At 37.4% G+C, this 25,159-nt stretch overlaps 1 protein-coding gene and 2 pseudogenes across 3 annotated transcripts; 1 reads left to right on the top strand and 2 right to left on the bottom strand.

Moving 5' to 3' along the window:
• Positions 1-684: 684 nt before the first annotated feature.
• LOC147501293 (protein ESSENTIAL FOR POTEXVIRUS ACCUMULATION 1-like) lies at positions 685-9,548 on the bottom strand. Of its 2 annotated transcripts, XM_086606326.1 has the most exons (10): positions 9,355-9,548; positions 8,225-8,310; positions 7,122-8,018; positions 6,922-7,042; positions 6,005-6,742; positions 4,809-5,278; positions 2,890-4,604; positions 2,141-2,334; positions 2,008-2,067; positions 685-1,283 (listed from the first exon to the last, which is right to left on the bottom strand). In XM_086606326.1, exons 1-10 carry the CDS (start codon positions 9,437-9,439, stop codon positions 901-903), a joined length of 4,749 nt encoding a protein of 1,582 aa, XP_086462452.1. In that variant the 5' UTR covers positions 9,440-9,548; the 3' UTR covers positions 685-900. The 2 variants fall into 2 exon arrangements, with proteins under 2 accessions (XP_086462452.1, XP_086462451.1); XM_086606325.1 differs by having other exon boundaries at positions 2,890-5,278.
• Positions 9,549-14,981: 5,433 nt separating this feature from the next.
• Positions 14,982-16,972, top strand: LOC147501292 (protein FAR1-RELATED SEQUENCE 5-like; annotated as a pseudogene).
• A 3,739-nt stretch (positions 16,973-20,711) lies between these two features.
• Positions 20,712-21,876, bottom strand: LOC147501291 (deoxyhypusine hydroxylase pseudogene; annotated as a pseudogene). Its single transcript, XR_015220864.1, has 3 exons — positions 21,811-21,876; positions 21,661-21,727; positions 20,712-21,574 (listed from the first exon to the last, which is right to left on the bottom strand). The product of XR_015220864.1 is annotated as a deoxyhypusine hydroxylase pseudogene (transcript).
• Between the last annotated feature and the right edge of the window lie 3,283 nt (positions 21,877-25,159).

The raw sequence follows: 25,159 nt of genomic DNA, 5'->3' as shown, positions 1-25,159 counted from the left end.
AGAGAGCGTGACTTGTGTCAGTTTCCTCGGTTCTGATTATTGAACCAAGAGTGTTTGACGTGAGGAAACTATGTGCCGTTCAAATTAGTGCCGTTGAAAAATGACACTTAAAACAGTTAAACCTGCAAATAGTCTCAAATCGCTCGTTCCTATTTCATGTCGCTCTGTGAGTTGTGAAGGAAGAACATGGGTCAAATTCTTCTTTTAAGTTTCTTAGCATCAAGTAAATTGTCCAAAAATTATTTCGCGAGACATTGTCATTCCATGTCAACACTGAAACAGCCATGCTTCTTCGAGAATCTTTTCCTATTGAGAAAATAATGATCACTACAGCTGATCTCCAAATCCGGACAGCCATAGGGCACAATGAAACAACAATAGGGCATTCTGTCACTACAGTTGATGACTGCAGCGAAGCTGTCAACTCACATTTGTCAGTTCGTGTTCTTAATCACTACTTCACAAGTAACTCACACTCGAGATAATCAAACAGTATCAGTGAACAGACGTGGGAACTAATGATCAGTACTTTGGATCTCTATTCTATGCTTCCACAACTCTGTATGGATATCAGAAGAAACCCTAATCTAACAGTTCTTCCATCTCTCTTATTGCACCAGTTCTTAACTTCTTATAGCTCATTCATATAAAATACATAATTAAGAAATTATAAGCGATATAACAAACACTAAAACTGAATTTGTATACTTTGGATTATCTATACGCGGTCACAAATAAACACATCGCATGTTTTCTACTGTGTAAAATTTGTGCACAAAACTGAGTGAGCTCGGATGTCTGCTTCTGATCCCTTCCCCCCTAAAAAAAGGATATTTAAAGGTAAATTATCTTTAAGGTGTATCTTCATATTGTATTTACAACTGCTTTTGATTTCATTTCCTAATTCTCAGCAGTCTGAATCTCACCCATCAAAATGCGGTTACTAACAACGTTAAACCCTAAAAGTGATGCACTCACCTTCTTCCCTTTCTTCCCCTTCTTGCCTCCTCCCTTTGAACCAATATGGCTTGCAACCTCAGCAGAGTCAACATCTCGATCACTGATGATGTTGGTATCTACATTCCCACAGCCAGGTTTTGATGTCTTTGGATCATCATGAGACTGAAAAGCTAACTCAAGTACATCAGCAGGTAACAGGACCTTGTAGTCAAGAACCTTGTCAATGAACGTATGGTCTGGATCGCATGAACCAAGGTTCTCCTTCAATAGCATTTCAGCCTCCCTGGTTGGTTGCATCAAACAAAGTTCCAGGAAACTTGTATCTGGTAGCAAGAATAATAGAACAGTTAGGAAGTAAATATCAAGGCTAGAAATTTCATGTTGGTTTCAAGTAATAGCAAGTTTTAGGCAAGTAAAAAAATTAGAAACAAAAGATAGAAGATAACGAACTTGGTTCACTCTAAGTTAACCTAAAGCACCACGTAGATTACAAACTTGCTTTCCCCAATGAGCAGAATTGTAGACATAGGATGAGGAAGGGTACACCATCTTCAACATGAATCCATAGTTAACCCTACAGTATGCCAACCATCAATTTCACTAGTGTCCAAATGAGTATTGTCGGCTCATGCCTTAAGGTGGACTCCCTCCAAGCATGAGAACTAATTTATGTCAGTGTCGTAGACACATACAAATGCTTAAAAAACCTAAATCATTAGATGACGATTGTCAATTTTACAGGCATCTGAGAGGATTTTCTGCATGCCTTCAAGTGGACTAATGTTGAAAGTTCAGGTGGATTTTCTGCACATGCACGGATTACTAACTTGTAACAGGAATAGGAAAGTTTGATTTTCAGCTGTAATACAAATCAGCTTACAATAAAGCACATGAGGCATGATACACTTGAAAATGTGTCCAAGACTTGGTAGCATAAACAATGAAACCTGGAGTCTACAAGTTGCTGATACGTTTTGCAGTCATTTCCAGATTCCGTGTGTTCCAATATAATATTATGCATTAATGAGTAAAGGGGAAACATTATACCATTTGACCCAGTAAGCCTATATATTTCTTTCTTACACCAATCTCTGAAATCCTTTGCCTCTGCCAAAAATGAAGAAAATCTTATTGGTAAAAGTCCAAAAGGAACAGAACACAAAGTTCGCAACAGAGTTACCTGAAAGTCTGGTTGTGTTGTGTTTCCGCCCTTCTGGAGGTGACCGAGCAGCAACAGTTGAAGAGGAAAGAAAATTTGCAGTAGACTTGCTACTTGAGAACTTCTGCTTAGTGGACAACCCTACCAGAGTTCCTTCCACAGGAATGCTTTTCGTTCCCCGACTGCTGGAGTTCACAAGAGATGGGAAGCCCGACCTGGTTGGACATATGATAAAGTCTCAGATGAGCAATCATTACAACAAAATGAAAATGCGAACAAATGCCACCAAGTATACTTGGTTTATAAGTCACAGACAAGTAAAGTAGATCATTTCACATAAAAAGGATGGCAGAGGTGACTTTCAAGACAATGACAACGACAACAACAACAAAGAATCCGTATTGCCTATATACAACCATTTTGTGCAGGCATATCATTTACACACCTTGGAGGATATAAAAATTATCCTCCAACCAAACATCCAGTGTTATACACTATCCTCCAACCGAACATCCAGTGTTATACACACCTTCCAAATCATTCCTAAATCCTAACACAAATAAGAATACTCTGGAACTGAAATTCCTTATTTGCAGATACAAAGACGCATATAGCATAACATGCATTCCTAACCAAGAAACTTTTGATGCATATGCAGGTTATATGATGTAAACTAAGACGAAACAAAATTTTCTGATTTATATTGTCAAAACAAAGCTAGGATGAACAGTAAAACTAGAAAAGACAAATTGAATTAGTGTTGAACATACTGCATGGCTTTTTGAGTTGACTGATCATGAGGACCCCAAAACAGATCATCTTCCTCTCTAGATTTTGACTGAGGAGAAGCAAGCCCACTAATCTTGATAGGAGATGCCCCATTTGTGAGAGAAGACCCAGCGAGCGGCTGTGCAGCACCAGTTCCACGTGTTCTGAGATTAGAATGGACTTTCTTAGGTGGTTGCACTGGAGCCATCTGCTGGGCAGAAGTTGACATGTGTTCTTGTTCCTTCTGAATTTCCCTTAATGATGTGCCTTGAATTTCCCTTAATGACGTGCCTTGAATTTCCCTTAATGACGTGCCTTGAATTTCCCTTAATGATGTGCCTTGAATTTCCCTTAATGACGTGCCTTGAATTTCCCATAATGATGTTACTTGAGATTTTGACTGAGCAGAAGCAATGGCATTATTCCGGGTAGGAAATTCTGCCTTAAAGGGAGAAGATCCAGTGAGCAGCTGCGTAGGACCATTTCCATGTGCTCTTTGATCAGAATGAACTTTCTTAGAAGTTGGCACTGGAACAGCCTGCTGGGCTGAACATAGCTTTTGTTCTTGTTCCTTTTGAATGTCTCTCAACGATGTGGCTTTAGGGAGCTTTCTTGAGTCAGTAGTCCATGCAGGAGGAGGCAAACTTTTTGCTGGCTCACCCTTCCACTGAACAAAATCTCCTAAATTTGAACCTGATGGAAGAGTAGGTACAGCCTCCTGTTTCGGACAAGAATCTTTATCATTCCTAATAGGATGAGCAGACCTATCTGCTGAAGCAACAGGGGGTATGGCTTTCATTCCCACAAGCTCACTCTTTCCAGATTTACAAGACTTCTTTGTGTCTTTGGCCTCAATAAAACTGACATCATCATTTAAATCTTCTTTTGTATGTGGTTGTAGATGCTTGTTAAAAAAACTGTCAGGAGCCTCCATAACTCTTCCAGTAGATTGTGCTAGAACTTCTTCCGCCAACAAGTCATGTAAGTGGCCCCCTTTGTTCTTTGAATTTGGAGCATTTTCAGATTGCCCCAACATGAAACCTGAACCAGCTGCATTCTCAGAATCAGTGTTACACCCTGAATTGGAGACCATACCCATCCAAGGGGAAGAGGATTGAGAGAGCTTAAAGGATGTAGAAAACCCAGAAATTTTCATTTTTGTTTGTGCCTTCAAGTGCTCTTCTCGTTGAATCTCCAAAAGTGATTTTGCCTTCAAACTAGGTGCAGGTACCCAAGCTCGATGACCTGAATGTGTTTTAATATTTTCAACCAGCAGGGACTCATCCTTTATTGATTCACCCTTGCCTTGAGCCATGTCAACCTCGCTACTGGATGCACTTCTCTGTAAGGTGCTTGTACATTGTTCAGAGACCACTGTTTCTATATTATCGGTTGCTGATTTGGTGTCTCCTTCCATAGCAGAAACCGCTGTCTCAAGCTTTTCCACTGCAATATTTCTTCCCTCGGATTTGGATAGCTTTGATTGCTGGGAAGTGGTCTTGGAATTCTTTTCAAAAACTTTCTTCATCCCGCTTACTTCAACACGGTTTATTGCAATAACTGACTCGTTACAACGGGCATTTTGAACAAGATCACCAAGTTGTTCTGGTAGAGCAGCATGCTGACCATCTTGACAGGTGGATTTCTCAAAGAACTGATGTGGCAAGCGTGGTGCAGAGGCTTCTGAGCTAACACTATAATTAACATCCTTCGAATCCTGTGAATGCAAAGATACAAAATCAGCTGGAAGTGCATCTTCCAAAGTACGAGGTGGCACCTGTGAATTGATTTTAAACATCTCGTGTGGGGATTGAAGGGCAAGGTTATCATTCGGAGCACTTCCAGGTGGCATATTAACATCCTGTAGACGTCCATATGATGACTCGTCTATGCACTGACGAGATTGATGGTCAGAGAGTACCTGAGAAAGTAACTGTTGCTGTACTTGCAATAGTTTTTGTTGCTGCTCCTGATTCTGGTGTTGCTTGAGTAACAACAGTTTATCCAGCAAAGACAGCTGTGTGGGTATGGGTGCTTGGAGATGTAACTGAAGATTGGATAACAAGTACTGCTCTTGCAGCATATTTAGTATGTGTGGCTCCTGCGAGAGAACAGAAGGGAGTAGCTTTTCAGTGGTAGCAAGGCTGGAAGGATGCTCTAAAGTCTGTCTCATTGTATTCGTAAGAGATGGTTGTTTCTGTAATTGTCTGTTCAGATCGACATGCTGAGGATGAGAAATCTGGTGAGTGTCTGCCATCGAATAAGAGTTTGGCAAAGACCTCTGCCTATCCAACAACAGCTTTTCAGCCCACAGGTAATTTAGGTCATTTGCATTTTCTACTCCCATTGGTAGCTTACCCGAACAATTGTTCACATTATATCCTGGCAAACCTATGAAGCAGAGACTAATTTAAGTTAGGACAAACTGCTGCATTAATTAATAATTTATGCCGTGCTACACCATATAATATATCTTAAATGTAAAATCAGAAAACAACAAAATTCTTATACCCCAGCACCAAAAATAGGACCCTAACGCAACATTATGTCACCAATTTTTTTCAAACACAGACACAGAAGGCCAAAATCACTAGCAGCAAAGCACACAGCACATTCAGAATAAATAAAAAGAGGGAGTGTGGGTAGTAGAGAGGACAAAGAAGAAAATGAGAATCTTAACTATGGAGGTCTTTCAAATTCCAACATTCTGTTTGTTAAGTCTAAATTACATACATAGAGGTAGTACCATAGCAACTAGACAACCACCTGAAGTTTTTGCGATGCGGTGCTGGCTAGGCTTATCATTGACTACACCATACAGTTTCATTTATCTTGTGAATATTTATTTACTTACAAAAATGTATAGGATTATGACTTGCACCTAGAGGCATTAACCCCAGGGCTCTGCCAACATAAATACCTTGAGAAAACTTACAAATGCTATACACACACCTTCCCCAACACACCCAACAGAGCCCACCCACCAACAGAAAACACAACAAAAAACAGTTTGTGACCACCACAAATTGAGCAAACGCAATGTCAGGATCATGACCATAGCACATTGGACACCACCCCAACATCAACCGAAAAACAATTTCTAACTAAGCAACCAACCTTCAGAGAGTGCCAACTTCTCTAATGGCAAACTGCTCAAATTGCGAGACATTAATGCTTCCAAGACCTTATTCTCAGCTTCACTCACTGGTTCGCTTCTATTCCTTGGATCAGTGTTAACGTTATCAGACTCATTGGGGCCAGAATGAAACTTTCCAAGGCCACTGAACTTTGGTCCACTTGTTGCTTCGCTCTGCTTTGGCACGCTAAAACCAGGTGGGGGTGCTTTTGCACGTACTTGTGGAAATACATCCCCAAGCAATGAGAAAGGACTGTCCTGTGCAGCACTTTCTGGGCGAACTTCCAAATCTATGCCAAAATAACCAGCCTCTAACCATCCAATAAGATCGCTGCCAGGGAAAGGACCACGAATTTCACCTTGTGGATCTTTGTAATAGAAGGAGAGTTCCTCTGGCGAAGGTTGTGGCAGAGACTTTTTGGCATCTCGAACTCTTTCTAAGACTTCAAAAGGTTGCCTTCTTGCAGTAGAATCACTCAATAAAGATGGACCAACGCCTTTGCTTACCTCCCTTTCAACATAATGATCCTTCGGTTGCTGTGACGATCCCAAGGCAGATTTTCTTGGTCCAACCTCAGGTAGTGGTACTTGTGACAGCTTTTCCACTGTACGTGATCTCCAGGGAGTAGCAGAAGGAGCAGCAGATCTCTGCCCGCTGACAACTCCACTGACTGCAAACTCATTGGATTTCTTATTTGGAACACTATTCGCCCCTAAAACTGCACAGATAATGTGAGTTCAGGCAAGTAGGTCGGACCGTCAGACCATAACAAGTCAAAAAACAAATTCAAGAAAATGACAAGGATATTCAATTATCCATATAAGAACTCATACATGATTACATTAATTTGCATGAGCATATGAATTTATACAAATATATCATGGAAAGATGTAGTACCAAGCTTGTCTCGTTTTGAATGCGCCATATCTGTAGTGCCTCTTCCAACAATTCCATCTTTTGAAACCTGAGGCTCGTCACTACTTACAATATCGCCATTGTCAATCCCCTTCAGAATAACCTATTCAAGGAGCAACATAATTTAATGAACTGGACATAGAAGGAATAAACATAGCTAAACGATTTGTAAAGAAGATTACCATTTCCTCTGAAGTTGGAGCAGAGAATGCAAGAGGCTCTAGTGATTCTTCTTTTGTCAGTGAAGGTACACTAATAAAGTCATCCAAAGATTTTCTGAAAAATGTATTGTTAGCACTCTTGTACACGGCAAGCAATTTTTTCCTACTATATGCTAAAGGAAAAGACTCCCTGAGGCCATCTTCAACCTTATCCAAAGCAATACTTGACGAATGAGAAGGACATGAAACGTCCTTCATGAAGTTCCCTCCAGAGCTTACCCCTCCATGATTGAAGTTTGGAGGAGCATTTTCCCCTTGATTCTGACCATATCTTAAAAGTGGACTTTGCTTGTTTGGAGCTAGAGTATACTGATGAGGAGACTCGCCTCTTCCTTGACTATAAGAGGTATTAGGTGGCCCCAAGCCACCCTCTTTGTCCTCCTTTCTGTGAGTAGTTACATGAGGCTGTAGTTCTTTATCACGAGGTATATCAACATCTATATTAGTATTAAACCGCTTCTCACGCCAGTTTCCTGACTCCTTGTCATCTGTCCCCCAGTGGGGATTCCAACTGCTCTCACGACGTTGACCATAATTACTTTCTCTTTTGCTTAAATCATTCCACCTCTCAGATGACGCACGGCACACTTCATCATAATTTCTGTTTGTGTTCCGTTCTGTCTTACAGGCATCACCAAGATCTTTGTCGCCCTCCTTCCAACGACCTCTGCTGAGAGAAGAATTGGTATCTCTTTCTTCATCATGCCAACGATCATGGCTACTAGACTTTGTATCATGCAAGGAAGATCTGGAAACAACCCTTCTATGTTCACTGGCATTGGATTTCTCATCATTATCAGATGACTTTGAGTTATCAGAGTGAGTAGTATAATCGGGATAGGGACCAAGCTGGGAACCCTGTATAGAAAACAAATAGAAGAAGCTGTGAGGCAGTGCTAGAAGTTGTTCTAGGTGGTTTAGAAGAAAGTGTTTTGGACTAGTCATGCCTATGATAATCTTGGTAAGTTGGTAGTTATGCATCTCAAGATTTGAAAACTAACCACAACATGCTACATCATTGTTGTACTCATTTATGAAACAAAGATAGAGCGTGCAAAACTCACCTCACTATTTCCAGGCTTATTCTCTGCGGGTTTCTCAAGAAGCCATTGAGGTGTTAGAGGAATACGAATATCTGATTCTTGCCCATCTGCAAACGGAAAACAAAATTACACAAGACTAAACTCAGGAAACAGATATTCAAATAAAACATGACACCCCAGTGATCAAAACATAGTGAGTGAAATAAATAAATGCATCTTAGACAACCTTATCTACTAACACAACCCACTAAGAGAAAACCGTGTAGTCTAAACTCCATATTATGCACAGTTATTAGAAATTGAAGTTATATAACTGGTTGAACACACTGAGACATACACACAAGTTCAGGCTTATGTAGTTACTTGGAGATCAAATCAGAAGGTCCACCATTTTATTGACCTTCTAAAAGGTTGGAATTGATTTCAAAATTTCTTAATGGATCCTTATATAGGGTTGATCTGTGTTGCATGGGTACGGGATGGAGTGTCTGGTTTGGACACGGGTACGACGATTTGGACATGGCGAGATCTGAGAATTAGGGTCTGTTTTGCTTGTGTCCGTGTCCGTACCCGTGTCCGCAGGATACAGAGGAAATTAGGGCGTACCCATGCAACAGAGGGGTTGATTATCAAAACAACAGCTAGACTATGTATAGACGTTCAAGATGGTTTAGAACAAACCAACACTTAAAAGTCCATCCATCCCATATGAACATTCAGTTCCTACTTTGCACACGTCATTCAAGATTTCTCAATAGGACAACATTGCACATTACATAACATATTCACATTTCCCACGCAGATGTCTCTATGTTTCTCTTCCTACTAACAATGCTTTCAAATAACGTAGGGTAGTTCATATGAATAATCATCAACCCAAAACCTATATTTTCAAGTCGCACCTCAAAAAAAAAAAAATACACTGGTATAATTTAAGTAAAGCCACCATAGAGTTTCAAAACAGAGATATGAAATAAACAACACATAAAATAATAATAATAACAATATAAAAAAAATAAAAACAAGAAAACCCCATAAAGCTAGAACTACTAGAGTGTAACATGCAAAGTAGTAAAAAAAAAACTTAAAATAAACCCAAGAAAAGAAAATATGTTGAGAACAAATGAGGAAGGGTTCGTTGTTAGTGTTACCTTCTGGAGGTGGTTCAGTGTCATGATATGAAGACGGAGAAACGGCGGCATTGTTGCGACTAGTGATTTTTTTTGTGTTACCCATCGAATGATGAGAGAGAAAGTTTTGGGAATTGAGAAGGGAGCTGGTTTTTAAGTGGGGTTTTAGGGATATAAATGGACTAAAAATAGAAAAAGGCAAGCCAGCAAGGGAGGAATGAATGGAAGTGCAATGGATATGTGTAGAGATGCTAGGGTAAATGGGTAATTGCAAAAGGGAAAGTATGTCCACGTGTGTTGAGACAATTGGGTTGAAAAATAGGCGAGAATTGGAACAAACAAATTGGTTACTGGACGCACAGAGTAGCAACGGCCCGATGGTAACTATGGCGTAAAAGCAAATTGCATCTCAGTTTTTGCCTAAGACTAGCCATTTGGCCCGCCTATAGCCGGACTTGCTACATAGATAACTAATGACTCAAAAGCTTAAAGTCCACTTGAATAAATAATATATGTATATTGATAGCTAATAATTCACTATATACTTTGTTTGAAGGGTTTATGTTTTTCTATTTTTTTTAAAAGATTGCAATCAAAATACTATACACACACAATACTTGTATAGATAAAAAAATTCCGTTTAAAGAATAAAATATCTCGTCCTCACTTGGCATGCAAAGAAACACCAACAAAGAGAATAATGGATTACATGCATGAGTAAATAAACCTATATTAATGGTACGTCGTTGGCATATATTCAGGGTTGGCATATATTCAGGGTTTAACTAAGAATAGGGAGACATATTGTCTTGGATTGCAGGAGCAAGAGCATGTCATCACTTTCCGATATAACTCTTTCAAAGTTTTAAAATCAAATAACACATCAACAACCATAGGCAATACCACCATCTTGGCAATCCCTTTCTTTATGACCAACTATAAAGTTGATTGATGTTAATTTAATTTGTAATCAAATTTACATGTGCAACGATTTGGAATATAGATTAGCCAAGAGTGATGAAATCAATGCGAACTTGATTACAATCTGACACAACTAAATGCAACTTATTGAAACCTTGGGCAGACCCATAAATGATCCTCTGTAAAATGTCATATATTCTTCATCTTAATTACAGTCTTACATCAGTTTACTCTGTGTAGGCAGTAAACTACAACCAAGATATGGGCCATATACTACGAATCCATCATCGTTGTGAACACCTAACCTTCCTAGATGATCTGCTGCTTTGTTTACTTCTATGTGAACATTCTTGTAAGTAACCTCCTCCAAAGAGAAAGTAAACAGAACATATAAAGTATAAAGTGCTTTGTATGGGTTGTTTCTACAAAAGATTAAGAAAAAAACTTTGGTACAAATATAAACACATTTGTATGTGGGTATGTCTTTTTCATACAGTCAGCAACATCAACTTCAACGAAGTATTTGCAAACATTTAGTAACATTAAATTCAACAAAACATTTACATCCAATGGCACGTTCAAGATTGAAAGAAACCATAACACCAAAGTTGTCAGGCATGTAAAAGTCTCTTCCACCAATGCCGCAACCACCACCAAGAACTTTCTGGCCAGTTTTAAGATCCAACTTTGCAATGAACTCTTTCGTTGTCTCTACCCAATATATGAAGGTCCATTTACACATTTATCATGAGACAAAAGGCAAAAAATATAAAATAAACTCTGAAAGAAAAGAAAGTTAAAAGAAACAGTGCATACTCAGAAATAGCAGCCAAGATGTCAAGACATTTCTCTTTGATTGGGTTTCTGCAAGTGCTTTGTTTCGAGGATTGAAATCTCAAGGCAGTGTCTTTAAGTAGAGCTCCAATATGTTGAAACAATCATAATTGGGACTTTATTGTTTACCTTACTGCCTTGCTAAGGAACACGACACATAGTGAGCTAAGAGGTATGTGCCTAGCTGGGATGTCTTAGTTATCAATATAGATTCCTTAAGACCCTTTTGTTGATTGTTACTTATCTATTATTACCAATCAACAAATTGATCTGGTTCTAGGTAGAGACATCTTAGCATTTTGGCCCCTAGAGACCAAATCCCATCGTCTTGACCACATGTATTTGGTAATTTATGACATTTCTCTTCAAGTCATACTTTTTTAAGAATTGGAAGGAACATATTTGGCTTACCAATTCCGCCAATTTTTACAAATCCTTCTCGAATAGTTTTTTCACTATCCTTTAGTTTATATTGAACATTGGCCAAGTAGCATTGAAATCCCTTATCGTCATATGTACCGACCTTTCTAAATAACCAAGAAATCTGCAATTTTGAAGATAAATTTAAACCCTCCAACCATTTATACCAGATTTCAAAATTTAAACCCTCGATCAAGTCCTCAACCAAACAGGTATATAGTTCTCTACTATTAAGCACAATATAATTTCAACTAAATCTCCACATTTTAGATCTAAAAAGATTACTTAAAATGATAAGATACATAGCCCGCTGATATTATGTGAGGGAAAAAAAAATACATATCATCATTGTAACCAAAAGCATATATGAATATGTTAAGAAAACTAACATCTCACTGGAAAATTCACCCCTTCACGAAAAACATATATGAATTGGTTGATCCTTTCCATCATATCCAACTTATGTAGGGGGCCAGGTAAACAAAAAATAATACATGGTGTACTTTTGGCCCTTCAGCCACTTCACACCCTTCTTCTACTCCATGTAAATTTATTGAACACCCCTTCAATTAACAATCTAAGTTTCCTCCAACATAGATTTATGAGTTAACTAACTCAACATCCAAATTAAGAGACAAAAGAATATCATGATTTTTTTTATAGTACATGGATGAAAAGTGCAAGATGCAACCATCTCTTCTCAACAAACTATGGGAAAAAGGATATATCAAATAAGTTAAAGTAGAAGATGTAATAGCAAAAAGAAAATAATGCAATTACAGACCATCGTCTCTTTTCAAGAAACTCATAGAAACCAAGATATAAAGGAAGCTAGTGAATTGAATTAAACAAATGGGTTGACCACCCCTCGTTTTCTGTTGGAATGATATATTTCTTGTGTTTGGAGAATGAATTGCTATCTAGGGGATACTTGACTGATCTTGCCTAAATGGTTTGACATTTAAAACAATTTCTCGACTAGTTTGAAGAAATAAGCAATTGTAATACAGATGACATGTAATATGGTTCTCACATTACAAATAGTTCTACATATACCGCAAAAAGAAATATATAATACTTATATCATTCTCATAAAAAATCTCACACAATGACCAATTTTACAATAAAATATTTTGAAAAAATACCTAAGAGAAAGGAAAACACAAATATCAACATGTAGATATTCTAAATTAAAGCATTTTATTACCTTTGATAACTTTTGGTTCTCGTGGCAAAGATAGCGTGACGATTCATTGAATCCCATAGGCTCCACCATATGAATCCCAGGTGATGCACATCATCTTTGAGTTACCCCAGTTCCATTTATGAGTTGATGGCCATGCCTGCTGCTCCCAAAACTTGCCACATATAACACTAAAAGTAGAATCTTGGTATCTCTGCAGCTCCTTTATCCTGTTCCTTGCCATCTCAAGCTCCTTTCTTGCTGCCGCTCCCTCTGTGATCTCTTCTTGAAGCTTCTTCCTCTCCGCTTGCAATGAACTAATGCTGATATTCAGCATGTTGATCTCAACTGTCTTGATCTTGAGTTGCCTTTGTAATTCCACAATGTTTGATTTCTACTCCTTCAGACCATAGTATTCGAGTAACTCACCTTCGAGTTTATCAAATAGGTCTCTACTAATGTACAATTTACCATGAGGAAAGAAACCAAAAGCTCAGGTTGCTATGGTCAAGAAATCTATGGGAAAACCTATATCGTGCAAAATTTCCTTGCACGTTGCACAGGAGATTCCATTCATCAAGTAGTTTGATTCCCATTCATCTTGGACTCTTCGACTCCATTCACCTAGGGTAGGGTAGTATAAATATTACTCTTTCTGCTCCAAAGGAAAAACAAAAAAACCTTTCGGAGGAGTTAAAATATTTTACTCAACATACTTGCATAGTCGTAGTTCATATTTACCTCATACTTTCAGGTGCCGGATTTTAGTGTCCTAATCAGAGGTGCTTGTGATTGCCTAAAACGAACTTTGGGATCTAGATGAATAATCTGTGTCAAGTTGAGGGGCCAAAACTACCTTTTTTCTGAGTAATGTCTATGTTGATCGATCGACCAATATACCAAATAATCAATTTGATTCGAAATAATGAACATTAACAAAAAAGGATTCAAAAATAATGTAAACTTGATGACCTAAGGAAATTGCACTGCTTTTCTAACCATAGCTAACATTATAATTTTGTTGTTGATACTGTCCAAATATTATGGACTTATTATTTGTTGGAGGCAGAGCCAGACAATTGCAATGACAATAATCAATCCAAGTCATCTTCGCAATAGTTTAGCTGAAAAGAAATTACATTGTTTTCCCAATCATAGCCAACATTATAGTTTTGTTGTTGAAAGCTTCCTAGTACGGACCTATCATCTGTTGGAAGCATAGCCAGGCATACAGTATTAGGATCAGTTTGTATCCATGTATTCCATACGGGTAATGCCATATCTGCATCTTTGAAATGAAACGTTACCGATTGAGAGGGCAAATAAGCAGTCCTATAGCATAGTTGGAACGATTTATGTGGATGATCTACTATGACATAATCTACTTTTTTGACCATCTCATCGATCAATATATTTAAGCCGGTCCTGTTAAGATGAGTAAATTCTGCTTTTGAATCAATGAAAACCCTCCTGTTTCATTATAATCACCTTCGGACTAAAAGTCCCTTATGGAATAGGAATTCTTGAGCCATCGATACTTATGCCTTCTAAGTCTATGAAATAACTTGAATCATCCAAATTCTTAAACGATAGTTGAGGAGTTTTGAACCCAAGTTATGGAAGCGGCCTTGCCGAACTTTATATATCCCGAGGTCTCCCACTCTCCCCATTTAGAAGTCTTTTTAACTGTTAACTACCAACACTCTTAGATTTACTTCAAAGCTAAGTTTCAACTTTTCTATCCAGCTAATTTTGATGTTTGATTGCCTAACTAATTCTCAATATAGAAGAAGCTCTGCATCATTGTACACTTGTATATAAATAATTAATTATTGTCTCATAAATTTGAATTACCACCCTTTCTTTTGAAACCAAGTTACCAACTTCTCAAGTTTATTTCAGTTTAACTAACTTATCTGATGTTTCACCGACCCCCAAACTAAGGGGGTTTACTTTGAAGGAGCCTACCCGCTTCAACTATTGATAGAACCCTTTCATATTCAAAACACGTTTCCAACTTAATTATTAGTGAGAACGAGTTACCTTTATGCCTTTTGGGAAATGCTTCCAAGTAACTAGCGCGTGACAAGTATTTAATAAGTTGTTTTTTTTTCCAATAACAAATCAATTCACTTTTCCCTCCAAAACGCACGACCTTTCAGTTCCTTCCCCCCAAAGCACGTTTCCACTTAAGCTTATTTCTTACAATATGAGTCTTAAGTTATCCAATTTTCTTCACTGCTTTCATCATTTGAATTTTTCTCACTTTTATTATAAGATTAACTTTTCAATGGAAAAGTTTGACAATTTATACTCATTTGAAAAGCATTTGTGGGATCTTAACTTAGACGTAGCTGAAACTCAAGAAACAATTGATATCGACGAGGAAGAAGGTACAAATTATCAGAACGATTGTCAAGGCGCAACTGAAAATGAAGAAGCTATTGGTATAGACGAGGAAGAAAATGTCAAAAATTCAATTGACTGTCAGGACTCCATTCCTAAAATTGGTATGATTTTCAACAGTGAAAGTGAAGCTTATAGCTCTTATAATCAATACACTAGGATTGTAGGGTTTAGTGTTAGAAGATCTCATCAAAAGAAGATAAAAAATGGGCAGATTCGAAGACGCCAATATGTTTGTTCAAAAGAAGGTGTTCGAGCAACCATCCTAGAGGTCCCGCAAAACATCCAAGAGCAAATACACGAACTGGTTGCATGGCCAGAATATTGTTCAAAGTGCAAGAAAATGGAAATTGGATTGTGATCAAGTTTGTAGAAGAGCATAATCATCTTCTGGCAAGTAGTGAAGAAGCACACCTCTTGAGATCACAACGGAAAATTGACGATGTGCAAGGCACTTATATGGATTCCTTGTATTCAGCAGGGTGTGGCCCAACTCAAGCTTATTTAGTCATGAGTTCTGAACATGGAGGTCCCCAAAATGTAAATTTCACACTAAAAGATTCCTATAACTACTATCAAAGAAGGCGGAGATATATATATAAAGATGGGGACGCTCAAGTGGCTCTGAATCATCTTAGGCATATGCAAAGAGAGAATCCAGCATTTTCTTATGCTATACAACTAGATCGTGAAAGCCAACTATGCAACTTGTTTTGGGCAGATGCCAAGTCGAAGATTGACTATGACTTCTTTGGTGATGTAGTTTGCTTCGATACGACATTTCGAACGAACAAATATAACATGCCTTGTGCACCGTTTGTTGGGGTGAACCACCATGGGATGACTGTTATCTTTGGGTGTGCATTACTCTTGGATGAATCGGCTAAATCTTTCGAATGGACGTTTGAATCATTTTTGAATGCAATGTCAGGAAAAAAACCCAAGACAATTCTCACTGATCAAGCCCCAGCAATTGCAAAAGCTATAGAAAATGTTATGCCATAACCAGAAACTCATCATCGCCTTTGCTTGTGGCATATTTTTAAAAATGCTGCCAAACACCTTTCCTATGTTTATGAACGTGATAAGGAATTCAAGACAGAATTTCAAAGCTGCATTTATGATACTGAGACTAAAGAAGAATTTCAATCGAAATGGGCAGCTATGCTTGAACGATTTAATTTGACTAAGAATGAATGGTTGGGAACTCTGTATGGGCTGCAACACAAGTGGGTTGCTGCTTATGGTCGAGAACATTTTTGTGCAGGGATGACCACTATGCAACGAAGTGAAAGCGTAAATAGTTTTTTTAAGGGTTTTGTGAAGGGCACAATTTGCATTTCAGAATTTATCATACAATATGATAAAGCAGTGTCAAATAGGCGTGCGAAAGAGGCTGAGGAAGATTTCCAGTGTAAGCAAACCAACCCAATCTTAACGTCCATGTCATCTTTCGAAAGACAAGCATCAAAAGTATATACAAGACACATGTTTAATATATTTCAAGATGGATTTAAAAACTTTGCTTGTTATCTTGATCACGTTGAATGCGAAAGTGGAACAACTTATATTCACAGGGTTGAATTGGTGGATAAGATATGGCGTGATAGAGATCGATATGTGACTTTTGATTCTAAGGAAAACACAGTGGAGTGTAGTTGCAAAAGTTTTGAATTTACAGGAATCTTATGTGTGCATGCACTGAAAGTATTACTATCTAGACGAGTTTTTCAAATTCCGTCACAATATATTTTGAGGAGATGGACAAAAGATGCGAAGGTGGGTGTTGTAGTGGGTGAAAATGTCGTGTCTCCAAATTATACTGAGTTTGAGGTACGACAATTTGGCCCACATAGCCCTCTTCTCTGCGATTAAAGGGGCCACAGATGAAGGTTCAGAAGAAATAGTTAAACGCCATTTAGGTGATTGTTTAAAAGAGTTAGATGCATATAAAAAAAAGGCAAGTACGACTACCATTCCTACTGAAGAACATAGTATATCAAACGGAAGAGACGAAAGTTCTCGTGTTGATGATCATATTACTATAAGAGATCCACCGACAAAAAGAAAAAAAGGTGAACCGAGCAAAAGGATAAAGGATGCACTGGAGAAAAATTCAGTCAACAAAAGAGCAAAAAAACAAGTGAATTCAGGTACCAACGATGCCCTCGCACAGCCAGAAAACATGGATAATACTTAGTGTTTGTCGTGTTGTCAGTACCTAGTTACATATATCTTTTGGCCGAAAGCTTTTGGCATGATGTAGTACTTGATAATGATAAAATTGAATAGCTTACCTATGAAATGAACGATGAAACTCAAAACGTAAGTAAACTAAAACTATTTATGATCCTATATGCTTATCAAAGATTTCTCTACTCTCAATCCTATGAGATATAGTGGAGTAGGAAGTTCGTTCCACTCCTAGTGCTCTAGCATGGAATTGTTTTCTAATCTAATTAGTCGTTTTTAAGTCTAATGAGAGCTTTACGAAGGTGTGTTATACTACGATACCTATATGAAATTGATTATGTTGAATCTAACTACGAATGCTATGGAAATATGATTGTTTTGAATCTAGATAAAGGATTAGAGGGGAATTGAATCCACCTCGAATCCAACTTAATAGCCTAGCATAGATTCTTGTATCTCGATTCTTACGTTCTTACGGTAAGAAATTCGAGTTCTAATCCCTAGTGTTCATGACATTTCTACCGAGTACTAACTAGCATGTGAGGTCGTCCACCCATTCTCATGGCGAATCACGACCTTCTAGATTGGAATAGATTCTACAATACTTCTACACTATACCACTAAGTTTTTATCAAGGCTTCATCAACCCCTCTAATGGAGGTTTTAGTCTTGAATCATTCCGCAATCATTCCCATATGAATCTAAACTAAACATATTATCAAGATTCGAAATTTACTAATCTAAACTAAACGATAATTAAATTCTAATTAACAACTAAGAAATGGTAACCAACAATAATTAAAACTAGATCTAATAGATTGAAATAACACAATTTGAAATTGATAAAATAACTATTTTATTTATCTAATCAATCAAGAACAATGATTCAAAGACTTAATCTAAAATAAGAATTGAAAATGGAACTAAAACTTAATTTAATTAATTAAACTAGATCTAGAATTATCTATATTGTTTTAGGTCTAACTAGCTACCATTAACAAAGAGCTAAGCTTTGGTTTTTATATGTCCAGATCCAAAAATCGTGCATGGGCTTGGAGCCATGTTTTGGGCCGAGAATTAGCCCAAAACCCAATATTTTCAAATTCAAAAAGGCCTCTTGGTGCAGTTGGCTTCAACAGACTTTTCGTCCACTTCTGCTCCTCTGATTGGGTCAAGGCTTAGACTATTGGAAAGCTCTTTCCGGCGGTTGTTTTGACATAAGGTAGGCCCCATTCCGGTGTCCGAGTCCAAAGATACGGCCATCGAAAGTTCTGGCACGACTTGTGTCTTGTTTTTACGCCGTGTTAACTTTTTCAGCTTTTGGCCAGGGCTTTAGGAAGGTTTTGTCTTCTTGAATCTATGACTTTAATCACGGAACTCCTTAGTAACCGACCTTTGCTCTTTTATCTCGCTAAAGTGGCACATTTTCGCACATAATGGACTTTGAAACACGAAATGCATAAAAACACGTAATCAGTGTTAACTTTTAATTATTACTCACATAATTGGTCTAAAAGTATGACTGTTACAGGGTTAAAACTACAGTTTTGGGCTCTTATCAGTACTTTTCCATTCATCTCTAACTACTAGTTTTTCGTTGTAATTGACTATTTTCTCATCTCAAGTGTCATTTGTTCTTAGCATTTATCATATTATATAGATATATAACCTTCTTCATTTCAGAACATACACAGAACCTTGGTGGATTTGAACCACCACCTCTTGAGATGTTGTAAGCAGTCTCAAGTGCTCTTCCTATTTGAGCTAAAGATCCAGATGTAATTTAATAAATAGTTCTGTCAAACACCAAACACTATTATCCTTATAATAGTAAGTAGTAATGTTATATCTATCTGTCTTTTATTCAAACACTTGGTATGAATATACAACCACAAAAGCTTTTCTAGTTTCTAATAAACAATTGAACTAGTTCGAATTGACATGTTTGGCAATAATTTAATTGTTCTTCCTCTTTAATAATTTGTTAAAATTGCTAATTAGTAAGAATCAATTAGTCGAATAACTTTGAAATGTAAACAAATAAGACAAATTAAATATGTAATATATAGCATGAAAACGAAAATAGTTACCAATCAGAGCCCCAACTCTTGTCTTCTTGCTTGGTATTTTACTGAAAAGAGCAAGGAAGAAAACGGCTTCTCCAGACAGCACCTATGAGAGAAGAGGTCAAGTCACAAAGTCTCACTTTAGGTGGGTACTTGTATTGGTGGTTTATTACGGGTATTTTAATTTTGGTGGGTGTATTTATAATAATTACACGTGAAGTTTTAAATCCCAAAAGACATAAAGGCATAAAGGTAACTTGTTCTCACTAATAATTAAGTTGGAAACGTGTTTTGAATAGGAAGGGATTCTATCAATAGTTGAAGCGGGTAGGCTCCTTCAAAGTAAACCCCCAAACTAAGAGATTGTGCACGTCAATTATTATTATTATTATTATTATTATTATTTTTTTTTTTTTTTGTAATAATCTAGTATTGTGTTTGCATCCCTAGAAACATAGACTTACTATCAAGCGCAGCTAACCAACATCATTCCAACTGTGTTCAAGTGTGCACAGCTCAAAATGGAACCTGCAATAATAGCTAGGCAAACAGAAATGCAAGCAGGCAAAGTTGTGCATTGAGCTGCACTCATGCCCCCACTAATCCACCTTTCATTAGGATTAAGGGGCCTGCTTATATTATTCACTTAACTTGCTTTGAATTTGTTGTCATACTTTTTCATTAAGTACATCACATCATAAGCGTAGCAATAGGTAGGTTGGTAGGGGTAGATATATGTAGATAAAAATAGTTCCTGTATGTTGTAACTCTAATTTAATCAGCTGTGTGCCAAAAAATGACAAATCTTTACTTTTGTCTTGTTTACTTTTGTAATGAAGCTAATTGCTCCGACTCCACAAGACTGCTAAAAGCATTTTTAAGACAATCTAGCGTCCTTGGATATGGAAGCCTGCAGATTTGTCCCAGTTTCATCTAGTCAACCAAATAGAGCATTTTGCTTTTGTCACAAAAGTGATGATGAATTCATAGGGCTTTATCCCCCCCAAAAAATGAATTCTTAGGGAAAAAGAAAATAAGTGACATAGAAGATAACCAACAGTTCGTTATCAAAGAATAAGGGGAGACCAACTTTTTGATGTTCCTAATAACTAATACTAAGTATTTTCCTTAGTCGAGCTGGTGAACTTTCCTTGTTGGTACATGAACCATTCTGAAATCTATACTGAAAGTTAGCACATTCCTTGTTGAACTTATGAACCATATTCATAGCATTTGATCCTTTATAACCGTGTGGACCATCTGTTTTTGAACTCCTTCAACAACAACAATTAGAAAAAAAAATAAAAATAAAAAATAAATATCTATACAAATTTAAAATCTCTAGAGACTGGAGCTGGATAACAAATCAGTATATATATATTTTTTTCATTATCGTTGGTTCAATGCGAGTAGCATACATCTGTAAGACCAGATACTAAAACCAGGCACCACGCCAGCAATATGCAAATTGCTTGATAGCCAATTGCATTTGTAATGGGCATGACTGATAAAAAAATAGGCAAAGCATCGAAGTCTGATAGAGCAGGCTATTATATTGCACCTGAGGTGTCTACATGAAGAGATACTTAAAGGACTTTCCAGATCTTTCAAACTCCAACATGCTGAGAGCAACTTCACTGCTTTGGGAGACAATGGGTTCAACATCCTTTGCAAACTCCTCAAGAAGCTTGACACTTTGGCTATTTGCAATTGATCCAAGTGCTTCAGCTGCTTCATGTCTAACCATCGGATGCTCACTAACATTCTTAAGTACTCTAGAAAGGGCAGCAGTGGCAGCTTTATTTTGAAGCTGGCCTAAGACATATGCTACCTCATGTCGCAGAAGAGCACTTCTAGCACCTAACGAATCAACTATGGCACTGACAGCTACATCTTCACAACGATTTTGAAGAGCAAAGAGAGCCGCATATCGCTGATACATGTCTCTCTCTTCATCTAGAAGAACTTCCCTTAGTTGATCTACAGAAGAACAGCAAGAAGCAGGTGTGGCTGGATTAACAGAAAGAAACGGTGATGCAACCTCTTTTGTTGAATCCTCATTTTGACAAATATTCTTCTGTTGCTATATTCTTTCAAGAGCCAACTCACATGTTTCTCTCACCTCTTGAGCAGGGATCTGACACCAATGTCTTTTCTAGAAGGGGAATATTACCTTCCAAACCAATTGCCCCAAGAGCTTCACTTAAACAACATTCCACTGCATTCTAACAACATAAAAGTATCAGTTAAACCTCAGATTCAGATCATCTCATCAAAACACAAAGCTAATCTTAGAGATATTACCTATAGCTCGGAAGTGACATTTTGACAACAGGTCCCATCCAGTTGCTAGCGGAAGATTCTTGTTGCTCTGCAATCACGAAGGTCAAACCCATAAAATGAAGAGTCTTTTTGAGTTATCCCCCCAAAGATATGTCGAGTTTTGTGTTTAACCCCCAAAATTTCAATCATCACAATTAGACCCCCAATCTGTCTCAGAACTCTAAAAACACTGTTCATTTTTTCCATAATGCTCAAACTACCCTTTCAAGAAAATTGCGGGAGCAAATTATTCCCCCCCCCAATTAAACATGGCCCACTCCAATAACTTAGATTAAAACCCCCAACTTAGGGTTTTATTTTGCTTCTCACTCTATTTCTCATCTCATCGCTCGTCTGTTGAATTTAGGGTTATTTAGTGTGGAATCCATGATCTTAGGGTTCTTACACTACTCCACACTACTTCTTACACTGGAATCCACGATCTCGTACTCGAATCGACAATCTCACAGTCAAGATAATTTTCATGTGCCTTATTTAGGGTTTTTCATTCTAAGGTTTTTTTAAAATTATATAAGAGTATCAATGCCTTATTGATAGCATGGTTTTAAAGTTTGGTTGTTGCGGTCCGATTATTGTTTTGGTTTTGGCTTGGTTACGTTGTTTGCAGATAATGGCCTCAATTAGGATCTTTAGGTGTCACCATCGGGGTAAATGGGTAGAGGATGGACAATATATGAAATATGTTGGTGGACAATATGTAGATTCCGAGGAATGGGATTATGATTACATAAAATTTGATAGACCTTGTTGCTTGGATCACTTTAGCATTTGGTGTCCCATCCGGAAATGTATTGGAAATATGTTGGTTGCATGGTGGAAACAAAACTAGTCTAGATATAGATACAGATGTGATGTTCATGTGGGAATATGCAAGAGTTAATGCAAAGGGGTTCACACATGTCTTTGTAAATTGGCATGAGTTGGATGTCATTTCAAGTGATTCAAGTGATGATGAAAATAACTCTGAAGGTGAAATACCACATGTTGTGGACTCTTCCACAGATAGTGAAGATGAATATGTATATATGTATGGCAGAAGATGTAGAAAGGGAAAAATGTTTGACTTGGATGACTGGCCCACTACAGAAGACTTTGACTATGTTATGAAGAAGACATCAAATTTGAGGTCCCCACCATTGCTATTGCCATATTATTCTGAAGACAAGAAAGATAGTGGCCCTAGTCTTAAAGTAAAGGGAAAGAGAGTTGTTCGAGAACAAGATCAACAACCCACATCCATTGAAGTTGAGGAGTCGCTCTACATCTACTGGGAGTTGCGGTATGTGTAATTACATCCAAATTATTTTAATATCTGTCTACATCCAAATTTTTCCAAAGACTTCTTTTGTAATTCTTGTATGTTGCTTGAATGATTTAGGTCCTGATGCAACTTAAAGTTCTAGATGTGAATTCAACATTGACCAGATAGATGCAGCAGAGCATTACTACAGTCAAGATTCATCTGATGAGGAGTATGTACCTTCTGAAAATAATTCAAGTGGTGAAGAGTCTTTGTTTGATGAGGAGTCTTTGTTTGCTGAATAAGAGGATGGAAATGGTTCAATTGCTGAAGAAGATGAACCAATACAACCAACTGTTAGGACACAAACAGTTGAGGATGATGATGTAATAAATGTGTTGGTTGAAAACACATTTAATATTCCAACTGATGAGGGAGAGACTAGAACTGATGATACATCAGTTAAGTTGTTTGTAGGTCAGAAATGGGCTGATAGATTCTTGTGTAGAGATTATCTGAGGTTGTGTGCTATTAAAAGAAAATATAGTATGAAGTTCAAGAAAAATGATGCTCTGCAGATTGAAGCTGTGTGTAAGGAGGAAGGTTGTAAATGGAGGGCTTATTGTAGGTGCATGACTAAGAGGAGTACATTCAGATTAAGAAGGTTAAATGATGTTCACACTTGTGCGGTGATAGAAAAGATAGAAACCCTATGGCAAATGCAGCTTGGATAGCAAAAGATATTGAGAAAGACATGAGACTTCATTTCAAGAGCTACAAACCAGCTGACATCAGGAAAATCATTTGGAACAAATATCAAGTTAAGATTAAGTATTGGCAAGCTTGGAATGCCAGGAACTTAGCAATGGAAATGATTCATGGAAGTTATGATGAGTCTTATGCAAAGGTTCATCAGCTTTGTTTGCATATTCTCAACTCCAACCCAGTTCTATTGCTAAATTCTCTAGAAATGCTAACTACATGAGTTTTGAATGGGTTTGTATTGCTTTCAAATCATGTTTAGATGGGTTTTTCAGTGGGTGTAGGCCTTTAATAGGTCTTGATGGATGTTTTTTAAAGGGGAAACATGGGGGTGTATGTCATGCGTTTCTAGCATTAGATGGAAATAATAGATTGTTTCCACTAGGTTTCTTTATTTGTATTTCAGAAAACACTGAGAATTGGACTGAATTTCTAGATATTATGGCACCATCCTTGAACTTACATCCATCTAGACTGACCATAATTTCTGATAGACAAAAAGGTTTAGGTAATGCAGTTGCCACAGTGTTTCCTGATTGCAATCAAAGATATTGTTTTAGACACATGGTGGTGCGAACATGAAGACAAGGTTTAAGAGTCTTGAAGTGGAAGCATGGAATGCAGCAAAAGCATTTGGGGAAGTGACTTTAATAAAAAATATGGAGTTGCTTGAGAAAAGATGTAGTGATGCCAAAGACTACTTGATGACCGAGGAGCCTAGGTTGTGGGCAAGGTCACACTTTGACACTTGAATGTAAAAGGTGACCACCTCTCTAATAACTTCTACGAATCATGGAATAGTTTTATATTGGATGCTAGAGACAAGCCTATTGTGAAGATGGTTTCAAGATAGTGATGTTACAAATGAAGTTGATCTATGATAGAAAGGGAAGTTTGTAGATTTGGAATGAGAATGATCTAGTACCAAGGGTGAAAGATATCTTAGCAAAAAGAGAGAATGAAATTGGTGATTATGAAGTTGCTGGTTCAAATGAGGATAAGTTCTGTGTGACACATAAGTCTGGACATTGGTGGACTGTTGATTTGGTACAATTAAGTTGTACATGCAGAGAATGGCAAGTGTGTGGAATTCCTTGCATTCATGTTGTGGTTGTTATTAAGCCAAGGAGAGACACTTGGACACAGTAAGTTTAAATTTGATATGTTCTATTGCAATTTGTTGTGTTAAATTATATTATTTATTGTAATTTGTTGTTGTACTTGTTTTTAGATTCTGCAGTCCTTTTTTCACTATTAGAGCATATAGAAATGCACATAGTCAGCACATAACTCCAATGGTTCATGAGGATGATTGGCCAAAGGTAATTCTTATTCCAATTTTCAATTCTTTTAATTTCTAGTTTATTGATTGTGTATTGACATGTGTTTTGTTTAATTGATGCAGCCTGTAGCTACAGATTATGTTTATCCTCCAGTTAAGCATAGACAACCTGGAAG

The sequence above is a fragment of the Coptis chinensis genome, chromosome 4 (assembly GCF_015680905.1).
Source record: "Coptis chinensis isolate HL-2020 chromosome 4, ASM1568090v1, whole genome shotgun sequence".
Taxonomy (NCBI): Eukaryota; Viridiplantae; Streptophyta; class Magnoliopsida; order Ranunculales; family Ranunculaceae; genus Coptis; species Coptis chinensis.
The sequence above is the reverse complement of the archived record's forward strand: the minus strand, read 5'-3'. Positions and strand labels throughout refer to the sequence as shown.

Bases quoted from the DNA above. Each gene is read 5' to 3' on its own strand.
- LOC147501293 (XM_086606325.1), bottom strand. From the start codon at position 9,439: ATGGGTAACACAAAAAAAATCACTAGTCGCAACAATGCCGCCGTTTCT. The intron at 8,019-8,224 runs GTGAGTTTTGCA...TTTTCTATACAG, and splicing joins ATAAGCCTGGAAATAGTGAG to GGTTCCCAGCTTGGTCCCTA. The intron at 6,743-6,921 runs GTACTACATCTT...TTATCTGTGCAG, and splicing joins TTCAAAACGAGACAAGCTTG to TTTTAGGGGCGAATAGTGTT.